The following is a 22,773-nucleotide window of genomic DNA, read 5'->3' on the forward strand; positions in this document are numbered from 1 at the left end:
AGATCCCACAGTAGTGCTTAAACTTACAAGCATGGACAGGAGCTACTACTCTCATGCCAACAATTAGAACTAATCATGAGCACAAAGTACTTACATGAGAGTGAGAAAATTAGTTCACTTATCACTGCACTGAAATGAAAAAGAGAAACTAAATAGAAATATGTTCACGATAGAATGTGGTTAAATTGGAATTGGATTATACTATCAATTTTACCATTTCTGCTCATGAAAGATGATTCAATCTCAAGTAACCAACATCATCTTTTTATGTCTGATCAAAACAATGTTTATTTTAACAGCTCCCTTTCATGTTATTTCACTCTGAAGTATTAGTACAAGATTGATTGAAGAAAAACACAGATCAAAAATGATACTTTCTTTGTAAATTCTACAGTATTATTTAAAACCATTGTAGGTGGACCAATGAGATTGAAAAGTCTGTCTGTTGAACCAGCAATACTTTTCTGTCTAGAAAAGTTTCCTGGCATTTCTCTTCTGCTGATCTTCCAACAAATCATCGCAGTTTGTTCAAGATGGCATTTTCCTGGATGGCATGTATAATTGATGGGTGTCACATTTTATAAAATGATTGCAAGGTAAATCCAATTTTCCCTTTTCCTTGTTTGTGTCCTCTAAGAATCCCTTATCTCCACATATCAATTACCAAGCAGTGACAGAGATAGGATACAAATCACTCCGATGAATGTAATAGCAAAAGTGATTAGAGATAGGGAGAGATTAATTGCATGTGTCAGATATAAATAAAGGGTTTAGGAGACAACCCAGGATTTGGAGCCTGTGTTTGTGTGTGCATTCCAGATCTCTCTCAGACACAGTAACCCCTCTAACCTCATAAACAGACAAGTGTTACAAGAAGCCATGTTAAAATAATAAGTTTGATTATAGAAACCTCAGCATTTGCTGTTTCTTCAGAGCAACATGCATAATGTATGTGCATCTGCTGAGGGAACAGACTCAGCTTGGGTGCAGTTCTGTGGTTTCACCAGCCAGTGAGGAGTCCCCATAACAACAGGGTTGTTCTGCTGCACTTGGGAGGAAAGGAAATAACTATTCTTCCCATAAACCATGCATTTAAAGCTTCATTACATTTGTTGATGCAATATGATGAAAATTAAGTGCCAGATATTTGAATAGGTTTTATGCTGATTTAGGCTGTTTCAGCTCTCTAATAGGAAGACTGAAATAATCTTACAGAAAGTTCACTTTATCATCTTTCCATGACAAAAACTACCAGCAGAGGAGACCCTGCTTGCCTGGGGCAGAGGCTGCAGCAGATGCATCATGAGTGGCACTAAGTTTTATCAAAAATAGTCCAGAGGAAGATGAAACTGGAGACCAACCAATATTTCTGCTATTTATCAGGAAGAGAACTGATAGCATATTTGGAAAAACTAAGAAAAAAACCGTTGAGCTGTCACAGAGGTTTCTTGGCTCACCTTTATTATTCCTGCAGTTTAGCCATCTATCATTTTAACCACAGCTTTTCTTCTCTATCTCTGCAGTTAAAAGTGAGCAAAGTTTTCCTTTAAGGAGAAGAAAGGTAGAGAATTATGGAAGAGATCTGGCTGAGGCTTTACAAAAACCTAACAATGAAATTTGGAGTCCAAGAAGGCTGATAAATCCTGAACATCATCTGTTACTTCTTTGTAATGCATATAAAATCAGTCTACACTGCAGTACAGTGTCACTTTTTGCAGCAGATAATAGGGTAAAGCACTGAGAATATCTGCCTCCACTGAAATTGCTAGATCTGGATAAAGCTTAAACTAACATTTGTTCCAATATATCAAACCCAAATCTTTAACACTAACTCAATTTAGTCCTTTTTCTTACAGTAATTATTGTTATTAAAATGTGTTTGACTTAAATACATAACCATGCATTTGAGATGTGTGTAAATTGCACTCTATTCTCAAAGTAAGGAAAAAGATCCCCATTTCAACGTATGTCCTTGAATACAGAGCAACAATAGAAGAAAAAGCACTTTGACAGTATTTGACCCAGATTATTAAAGATGGCTTTTACACAGAATGTGCCCTTAGGGTTGAGGTTAGACCCCAAACACTTCCACAGACTCCTTCAAATTAACATTTGAGGCTTGTTTAGTGTCAATCAAATGTTCAGTGTCACTCAAAGCCAAAGGCTCACATTTACTCATGGAACCCCACCACAATATCCTTCCTGGAAATCCTGCTGGAAAAAGAGAGCAAAACCTGTGTGGAAATGAGGAAGAAATGTGATCCTTTCAAAGAGCCATTTAAATCCAGTTCCCAGAGGGCTGAGCTCTGCTCTGTTGAACTTCCCCAGTATTTGGGAAATCGGGTACAGTCACAGCACAGAACTGCAATTCCATCTTATCTCATATTCCTTCTTTTCCCCCCACCAAAATAACACCAAAATGTAAAATCAGCATCACAGAACCACTGAATTCACCTCCACAGCACTGACCCAGAGAGGCTAAAAGAAGTCAATTCTCTTGGCATGAACTAAAACCAGTCTGACAAGTCTATAGAGCTTGTGTGAATTTGACATCAGAATAGAAATATCTGTTCCCTGCGTGTGCCAGCCCATTCCTTTTTTCCTTTTTCCTGCCTACACCTGAAAGCTGGGACTGGCTATGAAAAATTCATGCCTTTTGTGCTTCAAACATACCCATGAAGGATCCTCAGCATCTGCTGACTCAAATGAACCCTGATGGTTAATATGGAAAATCATGTTAGTGAAATGCTCTCTTTCCAGGGAGGAAAATGTCTGCTCAGAATCTTCTGAAAACTTATCTTCTTACCACACCTGACAGAAGGATGTCAAGAAGAACATCCTCTCAAACACAGCGACAGGTAATGGGGCACTTCGCCCCCACCTCTTTCTTTCCTGACAACATAAAGAATATTTCGTTCTTACAGACACTAAAAGTGACCTAAATGTCCTGTGCAATCAGAAGAGCCTTCCTTTATAGGAGAAAACCAAACAAACAACAGCTTTGAGGTAAATTCAGGTCCTGTGAGCCTGAAATGGGACTTCTGCCTTCTGTAAAGTTTATGTCTTGATACATTAAGATGAAGAACAAAACAGGCACCAAGCAGAGAAAAACAGTGTCTATTTAGCCTCATGCCAACGTCTGCCATAATAGAATAAAATTCTTCTGGTTCCAAGTGGAAGTTGGGCAGGACAACATCACACCCTCATACTTTAAATTAATTGCAATGCAACCAAGCCAGGAGTTTAATTTTCAGTCCCCAACTTTTTTCTGTCCCTACTACTTTTTAAGCATTGCCAGTGCCCAAGGGAAAAATTTATCTTTGTTAAATGATAATTGGCTTTATTATCTTTGACTCTTCAGAAATGCTAGCTGGCAAGGTTTTAAAAATTTTCATCAATCTTGTTTTCTGTTTTCACAAAGCCTGCATCAGAAAATGACATCAGGCTGCAGAACACTCTGTATCTCTTGGTGTTACCAACAGGTCTGGGGACTATCTAATTTACTAATAAATCTATTGGAGCGACATGCATCTCAATATTTCACAGCTTAACAAGGAGGTGCAGGAGCAGGGCCCAGAATTGCAGTTCCGGACGATTAGCGCCGCAAAACCAATTGAAGCAGGACCATCTAAACTGTCACAACAGCTTACACACACCCACCTCCTGCAAGCCAGCATTTAAATCATTTACTGAGGCCCACATTTTTCATAAAATGCTTCAGCTGGACTCAGAAAAAGCCAAGCATTCTGTTAAAAGTTTCCAGAATTAGGCCAGTGGTGCTGACATAAAGCGTTGTGCTGAAGTCAATCATGGAAATATCTCACCAGGCCTTTGCCAATTTCTTCCCAAGTGGCTCCAGAACCTGGCCATGGTGTCACATCATAAAGTGGAAGGACATGGACTGAGTGCCCTGCAGGGAATAGCTCAGCCAGCTCCTCACAGCAATAAAAAGCTCCCCATTAATCTTTCTTTTTTCCCCCCCTACTAATAAACCCACTTAAACTCTTGACTTACATACTAAAATCCCTCATGGTTTCATTAAGAAGCTCTAAATGGCCCTGCTCCCCTTTACCCTCAAAAAAACCTTCATGCAGAAGTGGCTCAGCCAACAGCAAAGTACCATGTACTAATTTCTTTTGTTTGTCTGGGTATTTCTGAGGGTTTTTGATTTGTGAGGTTTTTTTATCATTACTTTTGAGGAGTTTTGGTTTGGTTAGATTTTGTTTGTTTTTTAAGTTCCATACTACAACCAGAAGTATTGTCATGCAGATGCAGAGATATTTAGCTGTTACACTGAGAATGGCCCTCAAGGAAGTGAGGGTTTTATGATGTCCTTACTTGAATAAACACTTCAATCTTTAGGTGCCCTGCCAACACTTGTAAGATCAAAGAATGTCACTTTATGCCCTGACAAGTCACAATCCTTAGGAACAGACCTGACCATCTGTGCTGCAGAGTATGTCTGGCTGTGGGAGAAGAGGCATATGAAAGAAAAAGCCTAAAGAATTAAGGATCCATTTACAATGCCATCATCAAACCCTATTGCTCAATAGATGGAAACAGGAATAAAACATTAAGGATTTTCCAACTGTTGTTATTGAAGGGCAGCATTTACATCCCAAAAGTTTGTATCAGCCCAGAGACAAATTAATTTTCACACCACTCCAAGTTAGGAAGTTCCAGCAATGGAGTTAATACTGAAACCTTCCCAAGCAGCAATAGTGAATTCTCAACAAGGAGTAAGTGAGTAATGTGAGTCAAAACCCAAAGCCAGTGTTGTTACTATTTCCACTGCCAAACTCTTGACTTTCAGACTTTCCGATTTTCCAAGCCAAAATTTTGTGTTATTTACATGAAAGCTCTGACATATGGTTTAAAAAGACAGGGAAGAAAAAGTGGCAAGATTTTCATTAGTGTAGTACACAGTTCAACTCATTTTTTAGACATTTTAAATTTAGGTCTAATTTACGACACCTCACACTAATTTCAGATGTGACGTTATTCCCAATATGCTGCCTGTTGGGCATAATTTTTATTTCCCCAGAGCCTGTCACCTCAGAGATGATCTAATTCCCCTGAAATCAGTACAAATGAGTCCACTTGAAAGAAACATCCATGGTTTGCAAGCAGAGCTGGGTGGACCTCACTCTGTGTCACATTCAGACACATGGGTTTAGGGCAGGCATGTGGAACATGAGTGTTCAGCCAAGCTGGGGACTCAGCTGTGAAGGAAAAACACTGCTCAATATTTGGATTCTCTCACTGAGAGACCAGATCTACTGGGAAATAAATCTTCAGTGCCTTTGCCCCAGGGGTGTGTAAGGACTGGGTGATGGGGATGGGGTGTGTACCAGAAACTCCCAAATATCCCAAAAAAACCTGAGCATTCCCCTAAGCCCTGGCACTCTGCTGCCTTCATTTCCCACGTGTGGCCAACCTCAGAACATGGAGAACAGCAAATCCAAGCACAGCCACAGCAGCCCTGAGAAGCCTGCAGGCTTTCTGTGGGAGCTGCTTCCCAACTTCCCCTGTGTTTGCAATCAGGGGCGATGGGTCGGTGTGAGACTTCAGTGTTGGACTCAGTGAGCTGCAGTTTAGACTGACAAGAAACAACATGTCTTTACTATTAATACTCAGAGCCCCACTGGAGAATTCAATGTGATTGGGGCTTTTAAACTGGTTTTTGAAACATGCTCAACATCCTCTAATCTTTTTATACCACATGTATCAAATACAGTTATTAATTGAAGGGCAGTTCAGTGTATTTTCCAAGTGATGCTCAAGCTCCATTTACCTTGAGCCACAATTCAAGAGAGACTTTAATCTGCAATATGAGGCCCTGTAACTCATCTTCTGCTCAGCTCAGAGCCAGACCTTTCTCCTGCTGTCATTCTTGTACTTTGGAGCAGAACAGGACAGCTTACAGCTTTCTCAGCTGTTAGAATGATTCTGCAAATATGCTTTTCTTACAGGCTGAAGCAAATCTGACACTGGTCTCCTTCAAGGAATAATGAGCTGTGCATATCTAACACTGCTCTCAGAGAATGGCTGCCCCGGGAATTATCTATAGGGTTTTTTCCTCCTGCCCTCAATAATGGTGGCAGTGTGTATGCTGAGTCATGCAGCAAGGTTGTACTCAATAATTAATACATAATCTACTTGCACAGAGATTGGCTATTCTGCTTTACTTGGGGTTTATTGGATTTTGATTAAACTGTTTTTAAATTTTATACATGTCCTAATGAAAAGTTACAAGTGTCATCACTCCTAACATCCCATAAGATTCAAATAGTGACAAGTCAGTGCAGTATCTTCCTCATCTGGGTTACCTTTAACAATCTGTTTCCAACCTCTTGCTTGAATTCTTTATTACTCTTCCAAAATATGTCATTTTTCTGCAACCATTTTCTGCATAATGCTCCAGGACTGTATTTTTGCCTGATTATTTTCTGTTACCAGACCAAAAATGTTTATTCATTTCTATGTAATGTAGCACATAAGTTTCCTCCCCAGATCAAAGTTCAGAACAACCACATTAATCCAATTTTCTTTACGGACTCCAATGCCTTACAGCCAGTGCCTTCCTCCACCACACACACAGCCTTAATAACCCAGGATATCAAGGTGTCAATTTGAAAACCTCAATGGCTGACATTAATTCTAAAAGCAAATTCATTTCTGCCTTTCCATCTTGTCTCATCCTTCATTTTCTTTTATCCATTTTATCTTTCCTATTTGCCACATTCCAGGCAGACTTTGCATTCATGGTATCAAGCCTGTGAGCATTTTGGAGTGTTTTCTTTTCCATATGCCCATATTACCTTCTGCTTTGCATAGCACTTGTTATGCATGCATGATTACAGACTATTTCTAGCATTAATTAAGACATGAAATTAAAGTGGGAAGTATGCTATTGGTCACATAATACAAACAACACAAATTTGCTTTAAAAATGAAATTACTAAAGTGTTAGCAAACCTCTTCATACTGTCAGAAATAATAATGTTTACAATCTACATGCCACAGAACAGCCAGAATTCACAAGTGGATTTGGAATATTATTTCCACTTCAGAAAGATACACATGAAACCCCTGAGCAGTTCATTTAGTTGAGATACTTGTCTGGAAGAAGACAGAGGTTTGTGTCTCCTGTGCCTGTCAAGCCATGCAGCTGCTGCCCACAGTGACCCCAGCCCACAACCAGGGCTCCCCATCATCATCCAAGAACGGCTTTCCTTGAAATCCAATCACAAATTTGAGCAGAAAAATGACATTTTCTTAGAAATTGAATGTTTCACAGGATTACATTTCAGATGAACTTCTGACAGACACAAGCACTGTTCCAAAAGCAGTTTCCCATATTTCCTGCCCAGAAACCCAGACTCCCAAGATTCGCTATTGTAAGGAAATGAGCCAACAAAGATTATCCAAAATCTCATGGTACCCAAGATCATGAGATCTGGGCCATCTCATAATGTCATTGATCTAGAGAGGAGTCCTGCATCTTCTAGAAGCCCAAATGATAAGGGCTGTCACTGTCATCAGTGATTTACTCCATCACCTCTTCCCTGTCTCTACAAGGAAAACAAGGAACCTCCCCATTCCCACAGCACTAACTCTCCCTCTTCTCACTGCTACATAAATAATCCCTTTATCAAGTGCCTCATCCAAGGATTCAATCCATTTCACATGTTTAGAATATTAATTTTTCATGCAAACAGGTTAACTGTATGTTTTACAAGAGCTTGCATGTACACATTTCTGCTGAATGTGCACCTTGGCACACTCAGTGTGCAGCCATCTCCCTGACCCCAGTGCTCTGCTGCAGAACCCAATCATGGAATATCTCTGGAATGGTGGTGTTAATACAACCCATGTAATGTAAAATAATAAGTAATAACAATGAAATGCATGTTCCCTGGGACTCTGTGATAACTCCAGGTAAAAATAATGCCATAAACTGGGAATAGATTCATAAATAAATTCGCACTCAGAGGGATGACTTGTTTACTTAGGCACAATGGAAAACAACACATTATAAACACCTGCATTAAAAAGAAATTATAACCACAACTTCACAATAAACAGTGAGGGATATCATCATGTACCTGCCTTGCACAAAGCAAACTTCCACACAAAGGGCTCTGAGGGTGATTTGTGGAGGGCATCTCCTCTCTTAGGTCCCTCTCTTGCGCAAGGAGTTCAGAGTGCTCCAAACCAAGCAGGAAACACTAACCTCCTTTAAAGGTCCAACCCTTTATTAGCAAGGCGGTTTTTATTCATTACCTTTGTGAGTTCTGCCTCATCCCCAGTGTGCCACACACGCCCCATGCTTTGAGTACTCACGTGTCACACTGAGGTGAATGAAGGGACTGGTCTTGTTCTCCCCATTCTTCTCGTTGACTGCCTGGACATAGTAACTGCCTGCATCCATCAGTGACACCCCCAGGATCACCAGCTGGTTCTCCAGAGTGATGGCTCTGTTTGGGGAAGAGAAAGATCACACTGAAACCAGAGGAATGTTATCCACATAACACCTCAGACATGACAGCTTAATATGATATTCACTGGTCATATAAATCAAGATGTTGCAGAATCAAAACCAGTTCCACTTTAAACACACTTACAGGAAATAAAGAGCTCAGATGCCTCTAGGCCTTTTCTCTATTTAGATCATGTAAGATGCTTATGGTGACACACAGAAAAAGCTTCAATGTGTGAAACAGGGGCAGTTTAAATGGCAGTAAGAAGTTATGCAAGAATCAACAAATGACACTGGTGACTGCCATGCTGCATCTTTCTGGGGTCACAACAATCCTGGCAATCATCAGAATGCTGCAAAGCCCGATTTATTGAAAACCTTCTCAACAAGTAAAAGGCAGCCTATTAAAGAGTGACACTCAAGCAATAACACACAGTTCACTGCAATAAGAAAGTAAAAATCAAAGACAGCAGAACCTCCAAAGGTAAACTTTCTGCATTTATGGCATCACTTGTTATCCCCTCACCACAGACCAGACCATGGGCTGTCACAGAGAGGATCTGTGTGGACAGGGAGGGCTTTCCTTTCATCCACAGCAGGTAGGACAGCACTCTCCTGAAGGAGTCAATAAATGCCATTGGCTAATACAAGTCTGTTCCTAGAGCTGCTGCATAACAAAGGCTTCTATGGACTCCCTCACAGGGAAGCTTTACACACTTGGCTACTTCACTTTTCACATGGATTAGATGGCCATTTCTTGGCTATAAAGGATTAACCTAGAGGAAACATGTAAATATTCAAGGGTTTGAGGAACAGGACACAGGAAGCTCAAAAAGCAGAAAGACAAAGAAAATGTAAAGTTCCAGGGAAAGCCTGTGGAGCCAGGAGCTCATCTACTGCAGCCTGGGACAGGCACAGGCTTGGAAATCAGAGTGTAAGGCTGGGAGGAAGAAACTCCCTCCACTTCTAATACTTGATGAGAAGCCATGCTGAGTTCAGCTGAGCTATTAGATATAGCACTGAGCATGAGGTGAAACAACTTATAAAATTGTTATACTGGAAGAAACAAATTCACACATCAGTAGGCTCAAAAAGAATCAGCACTGAGTCAAAGCATTTGTGCACTAGTCAGTCAATAATAAACACCCCTGCATTCCATCCTCCTGTTTTGCCATGGTGTGGTTACCCTTAGTAATAAACAGCTATTTTGCTCTGAAAAAACTCAAGTAACACTGGAAATCTGCTAGTGCAGCAAACTGGTTTTTATACATAGGGAAAGCATTACAAATTACAGAGAGAGCATGGCTGTGTTCAAAGCCAGGCACTTAATTCACAACACTTCAGTTTCCTGATGTGGATACAAAGAAACCTGAACTTCTGTAAAACTATCATGGAATCAGAGAACTATTTAGGCTGGAAGAAATCTTTAGGATCATGGAGTCCAGCTCTGCCAAGGCCACCACTGAACCATGTCCCCAAGTGCCACATCCACACAGCTTTTAAATCCTGCCAGGGATGGGGATTCCCCCACTGCCCTGGGCAGCTGTGCCAGGGCTTGAGAATGCTTTTAGTAAAGAAATTCTCCCTTATTTCCAACCTAAGTCTCCCCTGGTGCAGATTTAGACCATTTACTTCTTGTCCTGTCAAGGAATTACAGAGCAAGAAGGTCCCCCCTGAGCCTCCTTTTCTCCAGGCTGAGCCCCCCCAGCTGCTGCTCAAAATTCTGCTCCAGACAGTAACTACAAAAAACTGCTGAAAAATGAAGCTAAATGTTCAGCTCTGAAATCAGTCATCACACATCACCTAAAGATCCTCTTTGTAACATCTTCCTTGGCAACTTTTACGGTAAAAACTACCAAAAAAAAAAAATTGCAGTACTTTTTTTTTAATTCAATGACACTGCATTAGTTTAATTGATTTAGAAAATTAATCAAAGAAACTGATAGATTTACAGAGTGAGGATATAAAATACAATTAATAGGATATTTGATACAGCAAATAAAGATAAAATTCCAGTGCAGTGCTAATAATTGAATATTACAAGACAATTATACACTCGCACTCATTTCTACTTTAATTCTAAAGAAAGCAGCATTAGAAAGATTCTTTGAAAATACTGAAATAGATTTCAGGCAGCTTTGATTCCAGGTAAAACTGCACCCAAAGTTTTAAAGGTGATCCTGAAATACTGCTGAGATGGACACAGTTATTATCTGCATTAAATAGACTGAAAGTTTTGACACTTAATCCATTAAGCTCATAATACAATAATCAAGAGAAAAGGAAATGAAAATGTATTTATGAAGGAAATTATTTAAAATTAAGTGGGCCATTTTCATTTCGATACACATTTTTTACTGGAGTGTGAGCAAAACGTAACATTTGTGAGTGAAAAGTAAGTAAATTTGAGAAAGTAATCTACACAAGCATAGAAGTTTGATATTAATTTGTATAGGAAAAAAGAGAAGATAATGCAACTCCTGAAGGCAGCTCTTAGGGGTCATCAATTACATGGTCAAAGTTAAATTAAAACTCCACAAATGAGTTATTGATATCTTAATAGTTCAGTGAAAAATGGAATGTCCTGTGTTCATTAAGTGAAGGCAGGTACAGAGCCAGGAGCCTCCCAGGCTGCAGAGTCTGGGAATTTTATTTACATCACACATGAGCCCCTGTGCATCAGGAAAATCAATTAGTCACATTTTAAGGACTCATTAATCCCAATGTTTCTAAACCACCCAAAGCTCCAGGCCCCAGCTCTTTACCAGGGGTTGCAGCCACTTTCTGCACAACAGCTGCACAGAGCATCCAAAAATTGGCTTAACATGTTTTCTTGGGTTTATTGTTTGTTTTCATGGTCTGATATAACTTTTAAATTCTGACAGCACCACTGTGATGTTCCAAGGAAAATCTGATTCCTGGGTGCTCAGTTTAGCAGCACATTTGATGAAGATGACTGCAGCAGATGGAGTGGACCTGTCAGTAATTCATACCCAGTGCAGAACTCATGAAAAATATAAATATTTTTTAAAGCAGTATCAAACTTAACTCTATCTAACATTTTTGAGACAGGAGCAAGCAGCAAGCAAACTAAGCAGACTGATCCTCTGGGATTTCTTAAGCTAGGAAAGGAGCATTTTAAAGCACACTTTTTAATAGAAGAATTTTTTGCATTTCTCTGGAGCCCAGCAGGAGCCTGCAGGGAACACAGCAGGCAGGGCTGGCAGTGGGAGGTGGTTGGGATGGTGGATCCAAGGCTGTCATGTCCAAAAACATCTCAGTGGCACCTTCACCACAGGAGCTGGGGGCTGAACCAGGCTGATCTCAAACAAAGTCAAGGGCAGATGACAAACTGTGTTTAGGGAACGCTGTTTAATCAAAACTTATGCGCTGAGGGGATGGGAAGAGGCAGCAGTGATGGACACAAATCATTGTACAGCCCATTATTCTAAACACCAGAATACAGAACAGCACCTTCTGAGGCTTCCTCACTCCCACTCGCTGCAGTCAGAACTGAGCATGTGGATCTCTGGTATAAAGTAAAGCATCCTGCCCATGGCTCAGGGAATTGATCATCTTTATGGTCCCTTCCAACCCAAACTATTCTATGACTCTGCACACTCTGGAATTTTTAATTGCACCTTTTCAAGTTGTCCAAATAGTATAAACTCTGTTGTAAATAATCTCTAAGCTTGATCTAAAGCTTATGGGAATTCTTTGGTGAAGATCAATGGGACATGAATGAGATTTTTACAAGTAAAGATAATGTTTCAAAGGGGATGCCATTCTTACAGCCTTTAAGAGAAAGGTTTTGGAGTTAATGCTGCAAATGAATCCTTCAGTACCTCAAATAGGTGGATTTAGATTTATTATGCTTTTTATGGGAAAATACCAAAATCTACTCTACAAGTGGATAATTCCCCAAAGTTAGATATTTGTTATGTTATTAGTCTACCACATTACACAAAAAGTAGATAATGCTGGGTTATAAAAACATAAAATGAAAATCAGAGTAACCTGATTAGGCTCTCTCTCAGAAGGCACCATCTGCTTCTGAGCCAGCGTGCAATATTTTAGTACAAAGACCTCCATAAAGCCTCTTTTCCAATATTACCTCCAGCTAACATGATTATTAATCCTCTATACCAGATATTTTTTACCAGAGAGCCTCTGCTCCCCTTTCAAAAATTTCTGTCTACACTGCACAGCAAGGCCCCATCTCCCCATGCCCCACACACCAAGGAATACCAGTGATGCTGCCAGAAAAGGGAGGGATTGTGGATTAATAACAAAATAATTACTGCAACACTTCCCCCCTGGGTTTCCCCTCTTGGAAGAGCAGGGATCTGCTGTAGTTGCACAGACAGCTGTTCCAGGGGATCTCTGTGCATGCACAGCTTAACCCAACTTCACCATCCTCATGGCTCCTGGTGCTGAGAGGAAATTATTAATTAGAAATATTTAAATACACATATCTCACAAACAGCCTGTGTTTCTCAGGACTCAATCACAGAGAAAAGTATTTGTGTTTGTGCTACAGAGCAGCATCTCCACAGGGATAGAGCACCAAGAGCTGTGACTGCATGGCAGTTTCCTGGGATATTATTCAGGTTCCATGTACATTGTTACTGCAAATCAGCCGTCTATTAATAAAAATTTTATACTTCCACAGGCACTGGATATTAAATAAAACTGCACTGAATTTAGAATCAGGGCAGTTCATCTGTTGCTTTTCTAGCTATGTCAGGGCACAACACATGTTTTTAGGAAGTGATTGGGATTTCCAGTCATGGAAACACCCCAAGGTTGCACAAGAAGAACCAAGACAGTCCTAATGACCAGGCAGAGGCCAAACACTACCCTGAAATGAAGGACAACCAGCTATTGAATGGTTTAGCAGATGCATTTCCAGGAGGAATGGAGATAAACAGCAGAGTTTCCACATTTTAGAATTGATTTCCCTGTTCTCTGGTTTTGGAGCTTGCAGGGTCTTGGTTTAACAAGGCTGTAGACAACACTCCCTGTGCTTCATGAACACCTTACACTAAATCTGGTCTGTGCAGAGCAGCTGGAAGGCTGGAAAGGAAGTGGATGGAAAACTGCACTTGACAAACCATCAGTGATCCACGACCTGACTGGAAAGTGAGAGCAGGTACAAAGCCACAGGGTCTGTCTGTGGCCTGGCTTAATATTTTCATTGGTGTTTGTTGACTGAATATAGATTTCACTTACTACATCTGCTGATAAAGTCCCAAAGACTCTGAAAGACAGAATCAGAATTACAAATGCAGGAGATCTGCTCAAGTCTCCACTGACTGAGAGGTTTGCAGTTCAGTGAACATGCTCAAAACCTTGTATTTGAGAAAGAATAAGTGACTGAGCAAAGGCAAACCTCACAAGGGGGTGTGCAAACAGCAGCATCACTGGGAAATCTAAGAAATAACCCTGTTTCTCACCCAGCACAGGCCTGGCTGTTAGATTTAAATGTGTGGGTAAGTCAGGAAGAATTCAAGCAGCACCAAAACACTATCACAACAATCCACTCTTCTCCTCTCTCATCCATCTGACCCAAGGAATCATCCAGTGAATGTGACATGCAGGAGAACCTCAAAACAAAAAGCCCCACCAAAACAAAACAAAGAGGCAAAACAAAACAAAAAAGAGGCAAAACAAAACAAAAAAGAGGCAAAACAAAACAAAAAAGAGGCAAAACAAAGCAAAAAAGAGGCAAAACAAAGCAAAAAAGAGGCAAAACAAAGCAAAAAAGAGGCAAAACAAAGCAAAAAAGAGGCAAAACAAAGCAAAAAAGAGGCAAAACAAAGCAAAAAAGAGGCAAAACAAAGCAAAAAAGAGGCAAAACAAAGCAAAAAAGAGGCAAAACAAAGCAAAAAAGAGGCAAAACAAAGCAAAAAAGAGGCAAAACAAAGCAAAAAAGAGGCAAAACAAAGCAAAAAAGAGGCAAAACAAAGCAAAAAAGAGGCAAAACAAAGCAAAAAAGAGGCAAAACAAAGCAAAAAAGAGGCAAAACAAAGCAAAAAAGAGGCAAAACAAAGCAAAAAAGAGGCAAAACAAAGCAAAAAAGAGGCAAAACAAAGCAAAAAAGAGGCAAAACAAAGCAAAAAAGAGGCAAAACAAAGCAAAAAAGAGGCAAAACAAAGCAAAAAAGAGGCAAAACAAAGCAAAAAAGAGGCAAAACAAAGCAAAAAAGAGGCAAAACAAAGCAAAAAAGAGGCAAAACAAAGCAAAAAAGAGGCAAAACAAAGCAAAAAAGAGGCAAAACAAAGCAAAAAAGAGGCAAAACAAAGCAAAAAAGAGGCAAAACAAAGCAAAAAAGAGGCAAAACAAAGCAAAAAAGAGGCAAAACAAAGCAAAAAAGAGGCAAAACAAAGCAAAAAAGAGGCAAAACAAAGCAAAAAAGAGGCAAAACAAAGCAAAAAAGAGGCAAAACAAAGCAAAAAAGAGGCAAAACAAAGCAAAAAAGAGGCAAAACAAAGCAAAAAAGAGGCAAAACAAAGCAAAGCAAAAAAGAGGCAAAACAAAGCAAAACAAAAAAGAGGCAAAACAAAGCAAAGCAAAAAAGAGGCAAAACAAAACAAAACAAAAAGAGGCAAAACAAAACAAAACAAAAAGAGGCAAAACAAAACAAAAAGAGGCAAAACAAAACAAAACAAAAAGAGGCAAAACAAAACAAAACAAAAAGAGGCAAAACAAAACAAAACAAAAAGAGGCAAAACAAAACAAAAAGAGGCAAAACAAAACAAAACAAAAAGAGGCAAAACAAAACAAAACAAAAAGAGGCAAAACAAAACAAAACAAAAAGAGGCAAAACAAAACAAAACAAAAAGAGGCAAAACAAAACAAAACAAAAAGAGGCAAAACAAAACAAAACGAGGCAAAACAAAACAAAACAAAACGAGGCAAAACAAAACAAAACAAAACGAGGCAAAACAAAACAAAACGAGGCAAAACAAAACAAAACGAGGCAAAACAAAACAAAACGAGGCAAAACAAAACAAAACAAAACGAGGCAAAACAAAACAAAACGAGGCAAAACAAAACAAAAAGAGGCAAAACAAAACAAAAAAAATGAGGCAAAACAAAACAGAGGCAAAACAAAAAAAAACAAAAGAGGCAAAACCCAAAACAAACTAAAAAAAACAAAACCAAAAAGAAAAACAAAAAAGCAACAACACACAAAAAAAGCAACAAAACAAAAAACCCCAAAAAAAGCAAAAAAAAAAAAAACCAAAAAACCAAAAGACAAAAGAAACCCAAAACAAAATAAAAAACAACTAGAAGAAAAATCCACAAAACCAAAAAAAAAACCCCAAAATTAAAGAAAACCCCCAAAACCAAATAAATCCAAAACACCTTAATTCATCATAATCATCCTCATATCTGTATAGGACTGATACAGAAAGTATCTCAGATTTAAGCAGAATCACCAAATATTGAGCCTTGTTATAAACATCTGAGCAGCTTGCCCTCAGAAAGCTTGTTTTTGCTCTTTGGAGATAGAAGCTCCCAGAAAAGATGCTCAGATGAATTATCCCAAAAGTATATTTTTAAATCATGCCCATATCAAGCAATTACCTGCCTAGAGATTAAAAACCCCACAAAACCAAACCCAAGATAATCACTATATTATTGATCACGAGAGAGATGCTTACAGGGAGAGACAATGCTGCCAATGCAGAGGCAAAGAACTACAGCAACAAATTCAGGAATAATTCCTGAGTGCACTATTTATGTTTAAACAGGTTGGGTTTTTTTTCCTCCTCAGGTTTTCAGCAGCTTCAATTCTTACTTAATACAGCTTAATTATTATCACACAACTTTGCTCATTTGGGTTTTTTTTGGTTCGCTTGCTTTTTTTCTTTTAATTATTGTTACATTTTAAGCAGCAAGAGTTAGTGTAGCTGATATAAGGACTTGAATGTGCTTAAATCCCAGCTGCTGGGTGTTATCTTGCTGAACCACACCGAGGTGTGGCTGGATGTGCTATGCCAGCAGCACTTCTCAGGCTAATAGAAATAACCAGGCTTTCAAGACAAAATACACATCTTGGTCAATAACAGAAAGCAAAGACCCAGAATAAAATAAAACAATTTTCTCCAGCCTCCTCTTCTTGTAAAACTCTTACAGCATCCAAGATATTTGTAAGCAGGGTGTCTATTTTTCTTCCGTCTCTATTTTATGGTATAATCAACACTTTGAACTCCACTTGTGCCATCACCAGCTGTTGCCACGGACATTGCTGGCAACCACAGGCAGCAAGAATAGTGTATTTTTTTTAATACAAATGGGTTATTTAAACAAAACATTGCAGTTAAAAAGTACCATAGGTTGTTGATTTACACAGCTGGCTGACTTCATTGACAGCAAGCACAAAGACTATTTGTAATAATTTGGGATTTTATAGTTCAATTTTCAGAGACCGACATGAATATTGCTTCACTTTATGATAGTTCTCCTGAATTGATTATTTAAGGTGCTGTAGGTTTTTTTTAAGCACTGATTTGTTCCCCTTTCCTTCACTGTGGAAAGAAAACTTGTGTTATTAAATTATATCTTCATTTCTGATAAAACATGTCAGCATAATGGTATGTGCTCTAGTGCTTTGTGGTGTAGAGTGGAAGGGTTTCCTGTTGAATATTGTATATTCATACCATTACTTCACTGAGACACATTTGTTTTTATTCAGAGTACACAAGCCATGGCTGTGAACTGCACTAACTATAAAACAAATTAGCAGCAGCCTGGCCCTGTCACAGGGCAATGCCCTGAAGGGATAATTGATCATGCAACAAAGACAAAGGAAACTTCAACCTCTTAACAGCATATTTAACACATATATTTAGATGTGCCACAACAGTGACTACTTAAATGCTCCCAACTTTCCTTTATTAATGTTCCTGACTCTGCCCCAGCATAATTTCTGCCTTTTTAATTCCTGATTTCACACATCTCTCATTCAGAACCATCTCTATTTTCACACAGGTGTAGCTGAGAATAAGATTTGGCACAGCTGAGTTTGGGAACATGTACTCCTATGGATTCACAAATCTGTATCACAGCAACTAAAATAGCCACACCATTTGGAAATAAAATATCAAATCTTGGACTGGTCAATGTGTTTGCTCTGTTTTCTCAGATGAAAAACTCCTTCAGCAGCAAAATACATGCACATGAGGCTATTTAAAACTGATTTCCAGAGTACAAAGAGCAGGGACACCAATCCTCTCTCTGAAGCCTGCAAATCTCATGGCAGCTGATTTTCATCACTGAAGATGAAACACAGGTGGAAGACCTTAAGAGGCCAGTACCTGCAGTGGCTACTCCTTATTGTATGAACCAAAGGCTTTGGTTTCCTTTTAATGCCAGAAAAATATAACTCCAGCTTAAACCCAGCAAAATAAATATCCAGATGTACCACACTTGCTCTACAATAAAGAGGAACAGCACCAACCTGGCCTCTCAGTGCCTTCAGGTGATAATAAACACTCCAAGGGATAGGAAAAGCTGTACAAGACATTACTTGTAGGAGGCAATCTTGTACCTCAGGACTAACAGCCTGGTAGCCCCTTAGTTTTTAGATTCATTACCCTTCCTTTTAATGGCACCAAATCTTTAAACAAAGAGAAAGGATATGGTAAAAAGTGGCCACTGACCAAAGCATCAACCTCTGCTGCTGCCAGAGAGCAGCAGCACTACAGCAATTTATTTAGACAAGTTTTACTATGAAAGATAATTAAAGATTTAGAGGCACGGATCAATAGAACAGCAAACACTATCTATGTACAGCACTGCAGTTTGCCAAGACCAGCATTTGTGTTACTGCTGCAGATCCATCATACAGGGCTATTACAGTGTCTCAGGTTTGCTGTCTACATCAAAACAGGGATTTTGTGGGGTCATTTCTACTCACACACCATTAGGACACACACTACTGCTGTGCAGCAGAAATTGAGCACAGGCCCTGGAGCCAGGTAAATCTAGGTTGGGTTATGAAGCCTTGGGTGAGTTATTCAGCCTTTCAGACTCTAGGTTTTGCCAAGAGAGAAAAAGGATAGCACATGTATATGTTTCTTTTTAGGTAGAAAAAAACATATCTAGAGGCTTTAATAGTTAACACCTGTAGCATTCAAAAGATCTAGTAGATTATGCAAGTGCTAAATCTTAATACACTTTACCTCCCCTTGCATTTCAGTTTGACTGTCAGGCATTTGATTACAACTTCAGGCAAAGCACTGATGTCCAACTCCTTTAACACCTCCTTAGCCCAACACCCTAGGCAGGTGAGCACTGCTTTCCAAAAACCAGAATTCCATGGAATTCCATAACCTCCTTCAGCAGAACTCCTTGTACTGGGTACAGATGCACCCAGTAACAAACACACAGACTCCACCAAATCCTGGTTATTACTGACAGTCATTCAGAAGCAGAAACTTCAAGCCAGTCAATCACAGAATTACTTGTTTTAGTATCCAAACACTTCCAAGCACTTCAAGTTAGCAACAATAAAACATAAAAAACACTGGTTAAAGAGAAGAAATAAGCAGAAATTGAAAAGGAAGCAGCAACTCCTTATTTCTATCACAAATAGGCCATGTAGTGACCTGAAGTCAAAGCCAGGTTGGATTCATTCAACCAAATGTTGAACAAACAGGTCAGGAATGAAAGAAAACTCTGTAACATCAGAGCAACATTTTCTGTTGTGGTTTCTACCCAAGCATGATTTCCTGTCAATAGTGTGTCAAACAGCACAGTAAACTATTGGAAACTATTGTTCTATCAGTAACACTTTATCTTTTAAAGTACATAACAGTCTAAAAATACAAATGGATAATTTTTCAGAAATAAAAGGAGGAATGCTTCTTTCCAATTAACGAGCCAAACATACACAAAGCTGTTGTGCAGCAAAGTTATAGAATTCTAAAAGGTGGAAAGCAAAGTTATGAGAAGATTTATATAAGAAACTGAGAACTATACCTGCTCCTGAGCATTTGATGATCCCAGTTCCAGGTAAAGCAGCATTACCTACAGCAAGATCTGTGATGCCTCAGTGTAAACACCAGAATATTTTAAAATAAAGTATCCCAATGTGGCAGCAGCTCTCTGGCCACAGAGAGCAAGGCACAACTTCCCCAGGCACTGTACTGGGGAAGACTGTGAGGTGATCAGAGAAAATAATGAGAACCAATTCATATCCTAACTTGCTTTATCTGTTGTGACCAGGTGGAATGTGTTGTGGATAAATGTTTACCAAAGGGGGGTTTCTTGATCGGCCAATGGTGATGGAGCTTGGATTCAGGGACCAATTGGATCCACCTGTGTCATGACTGTGTGTAAGGGTGATGGGTTTCTTAATAAGTATAGTATAATAAAGTGATTGATCAGCCTTCTGAGAAGTATGGAGAAAATGCTAATTATTACCTAGCTGTGAGCCTGCAGTGACATCCCAGAATAGAGGCTTTAGACATTCCAAAGTAAAGCTCTTTTTTGGGATCCTTTTGTATGTCCTGCTTGAACCCCTGTTGTAGCCCTTGTCTCCAACTCATCATGAGCACTTCAGTGGCCAACTCAAGTGTAAATGACACACAATTAAATGACCATACAGATTTTTATGGTTTCAGCATGAGTGGTGTTGCCAAATCTGGACACACAGGCACTCTTTCAACTCTGCTGATTTTTAAATTACTTGAAATTAAGACACAGGTGGTTTTGTATGACTTACTGCATATTTGACTTCTGAGTCTAATGACACAAATTTCCTTGCCCTAGAGCAATGAAATACATTCAGGACTTCTGGCTGTAAAGCTTAAGGAAGTCAGAAGGCCAAAGCTCCTGCAGTAAATCTGGCCAGTCCTCCACTGGAATGACAGCAACTTCTACTCTAGAAATAGTCCCAGAGGTAAAATAAAAAGTGAAGAACTTCAACTCCCTCCCAATACTGAAGCTTTAAGCACCACACTTTCCCTCTAATGAAGGACAACCCTGCCTTGTTTGCATTTGCTGCATAATCCATAAACATTGTGCCCATCGAGCAGGCCAGGGAAACCCTGAAGTGTCAGGAGACACAGCATGGTTTCCTGGATTTTATGGTTATGAGAGGCTTTGCAGGGCATTTTTATTCTCAGTGCTGAAGAAACACTCGCTGAGTTCTGTGGCAGAACAACTCACAAATCCTGGGGAAGAGGCATCAGTGATGCCAGCCCAGCTCATATTCCAGGGCTGGGAATACAGTGCTCCACACCCTGCTGGTGCAAGTAATTCCACTTAAGAGCTGGACCAGAACAGAAAACCTCTGATGCCCCCAAAGTCTCTGCTGCAATCTGTCTCCCTGTATTTATCTCTGTACTTGCAGACATTCCTGCTGCAGAGGTTTTAGGGATTTGCTCCTGCAACGCAGCAAAATGCTGCTCCCTGCGATTCCCCTCATCTGGAGGAGAGCTTCTATTACCCAGTTAATGGCCAGTAGACACAACAGTTCCATCACCTTCAGTTACTGACTCTTTTTATCCACTTTGCCCTGTAATGAGGATCTCTGCTTGCTCACATTTACGCAGCGGCAGCATCAGCTCTCCCCTAATCCTGCCACACATAAAAATGGAAAGATAGATGCAGAAAAACATTAAAATGCCCTTATCACTTGGCTGCAGGGGTATAAACTTAAAATAGGAGATTGTTTTTTTCTGTTGGAAACAAACAAATAAATACATTTACTTAATTTTCTTCTTAAATAATCCTTATGAGCATTGCAAGGAGCCTTTGATTATTACTGTACAGATAAACACTGGAACATTCCATTCTATCTTACCCAGGTTAGATAGAAACAAATCCAATTCCTTCCTGTACATGTTTTTCCCAGGTGCATTAACACGCTCTTTACATTCAAGAACCAACTTTTATTACAAGCTGAGTGTGTAGGGAACAGGGAGATAGGGAAAGAAAACAGAATGAACAGAATGCTAATGAGAAAGAAAAATACAGCCTCAACAGCCAATTCCTTTAATTAGACAGACATCTATGTTTTTAACTTCCAAGTTTTTAATCCTGTTGTTACTGAACTTGAAAGATGGAAAATAGAAACAATGCTCAAATAAACCCTGCAGGGTACCTTGCTAAAGGAAATGGGAAAATTAACCTCTTATCTCCTAAGATGAAAAAGAAGTGTTTTGTAAGAGCCAGGTCCATGAGGCCAATAATAACAATACACAAGCCTCAGAATGAAGTCCTGAAAGCAGAGGTAACAAAGAGGGGATAAGGAACAAGTCATACAGGATGGGGAAATAAATGTCTTGTTTTCTCCCATACATTCTTCACCCAGTAATTAAGAGATTAAACACATATTTGGTTATACTGCATCCCTTACTCAATCATGCAAAACAATCAGAAAAATAACCATATGCAACAAGTCCTGCTAAATTAATAATAGTGAAACAGAAAGCCACTTGCAGGTTTGAGGTACTTAAGTCTCATTTGTTGATAAGGATCTTCATGCAAAGGGCCCAAACAAGTTCATAGAATTTCCCTGTTTCATGGTAGTAAAAGCACATTGTTCAAGTGGTTAATATTCAACCCAGAAAAGAAGCCAAACAGGTACCCAGGGATTGTAACTGGAAGCTAAAATTCAGGATTACATTCCACAGACATGCAGGCTCACAGTTCCTCAATCCATGCAAGCCTACACTTCAGCTCTGCAAAGTCAGTGAGACTGCAGGGAAAAGGGAGCCATGGCATGGCTCGTGTCTAATTGAGTGCTTGTGTATGAGAGTGAGCAGGGGAGAGGGCACACATCCCACAAAAACACACAGACACATCTCAGGAGAGATGTCAGAGCTGCCTCTTGACTGATCCCTCTGTCAACTCAAGCACTGAAGTTCCTCCTTCAGCTCACTGAACAGCCAAGGTTTTTGATGTCGAGACTTTAAATTCTGTTCCCCGGTGCCACAAGTGAGCCAGGAGTGTCTACATGAGACTAGAGTTTGTTATCATGCCAGAATTGAGCTTTAAGACCTCACAATATTGTTCTACAGATAATTCCAGCCTGCTCAGTTTAGACGACTTCACCCAAAAGGTCACAAATGGAACGTGTTCCTTTTCCACCCTCTTTCTTTACTCTTCAATGCAGAGTGGCAGCTGAAAAGGAATATTTGAGAAGAGAACACAAGTCACCTCTCAAGAGCAGAGGCAGCACCAACACCACTGCACTGTTTTCCCTCCTAGGGCAGCAGAGGCACTATCTCACTTTCCTCTTAAAGCATCTCCTCACTCCAACAGCAATGGAG

The 22,773-nt window shown here is 39.6% G+C and overlaps 1 protein-coding gene across 1 annotated transcript in view; it reads right to left on the bottom strand.

Annotated features, from left to right (window-relative positions):
- Positions 1-22,773, bottom strand: part of SDK1 (sidekick cell adhesion molecule 1) — a 382,049-nt gene that overhangs the window by 192,319 nt on the left and 166,957 nt on the right. The window contains exon 5 of the mRNA XM_059484654.1: positions 8,347-8,480. Within this exon, the coding sequence (XP_059340637.1) occupies positions 8,347-8,480 (134 nt within the window). The remainder of the gene's footprint in view (positions 1-8,346; positions 8,481-22,773) is intronic.

The sequence above is a fragment of the Ammospiza nelsoni genome, chromosome 17, assembly GCF_027579445.1.
Source record: "Ammospiza nelsoni isolate bAmmNel1 chromosome 17, bAmmNel1.pri, whole genome shotgun sequence".
In the NCBI taxonomy this organism is placed as follows: Eukaryota; Metazoa; Chordata; class Aves; order Passeriformes; family Passerellidae; genus Ammospiza; species Ammospiza nelsoni.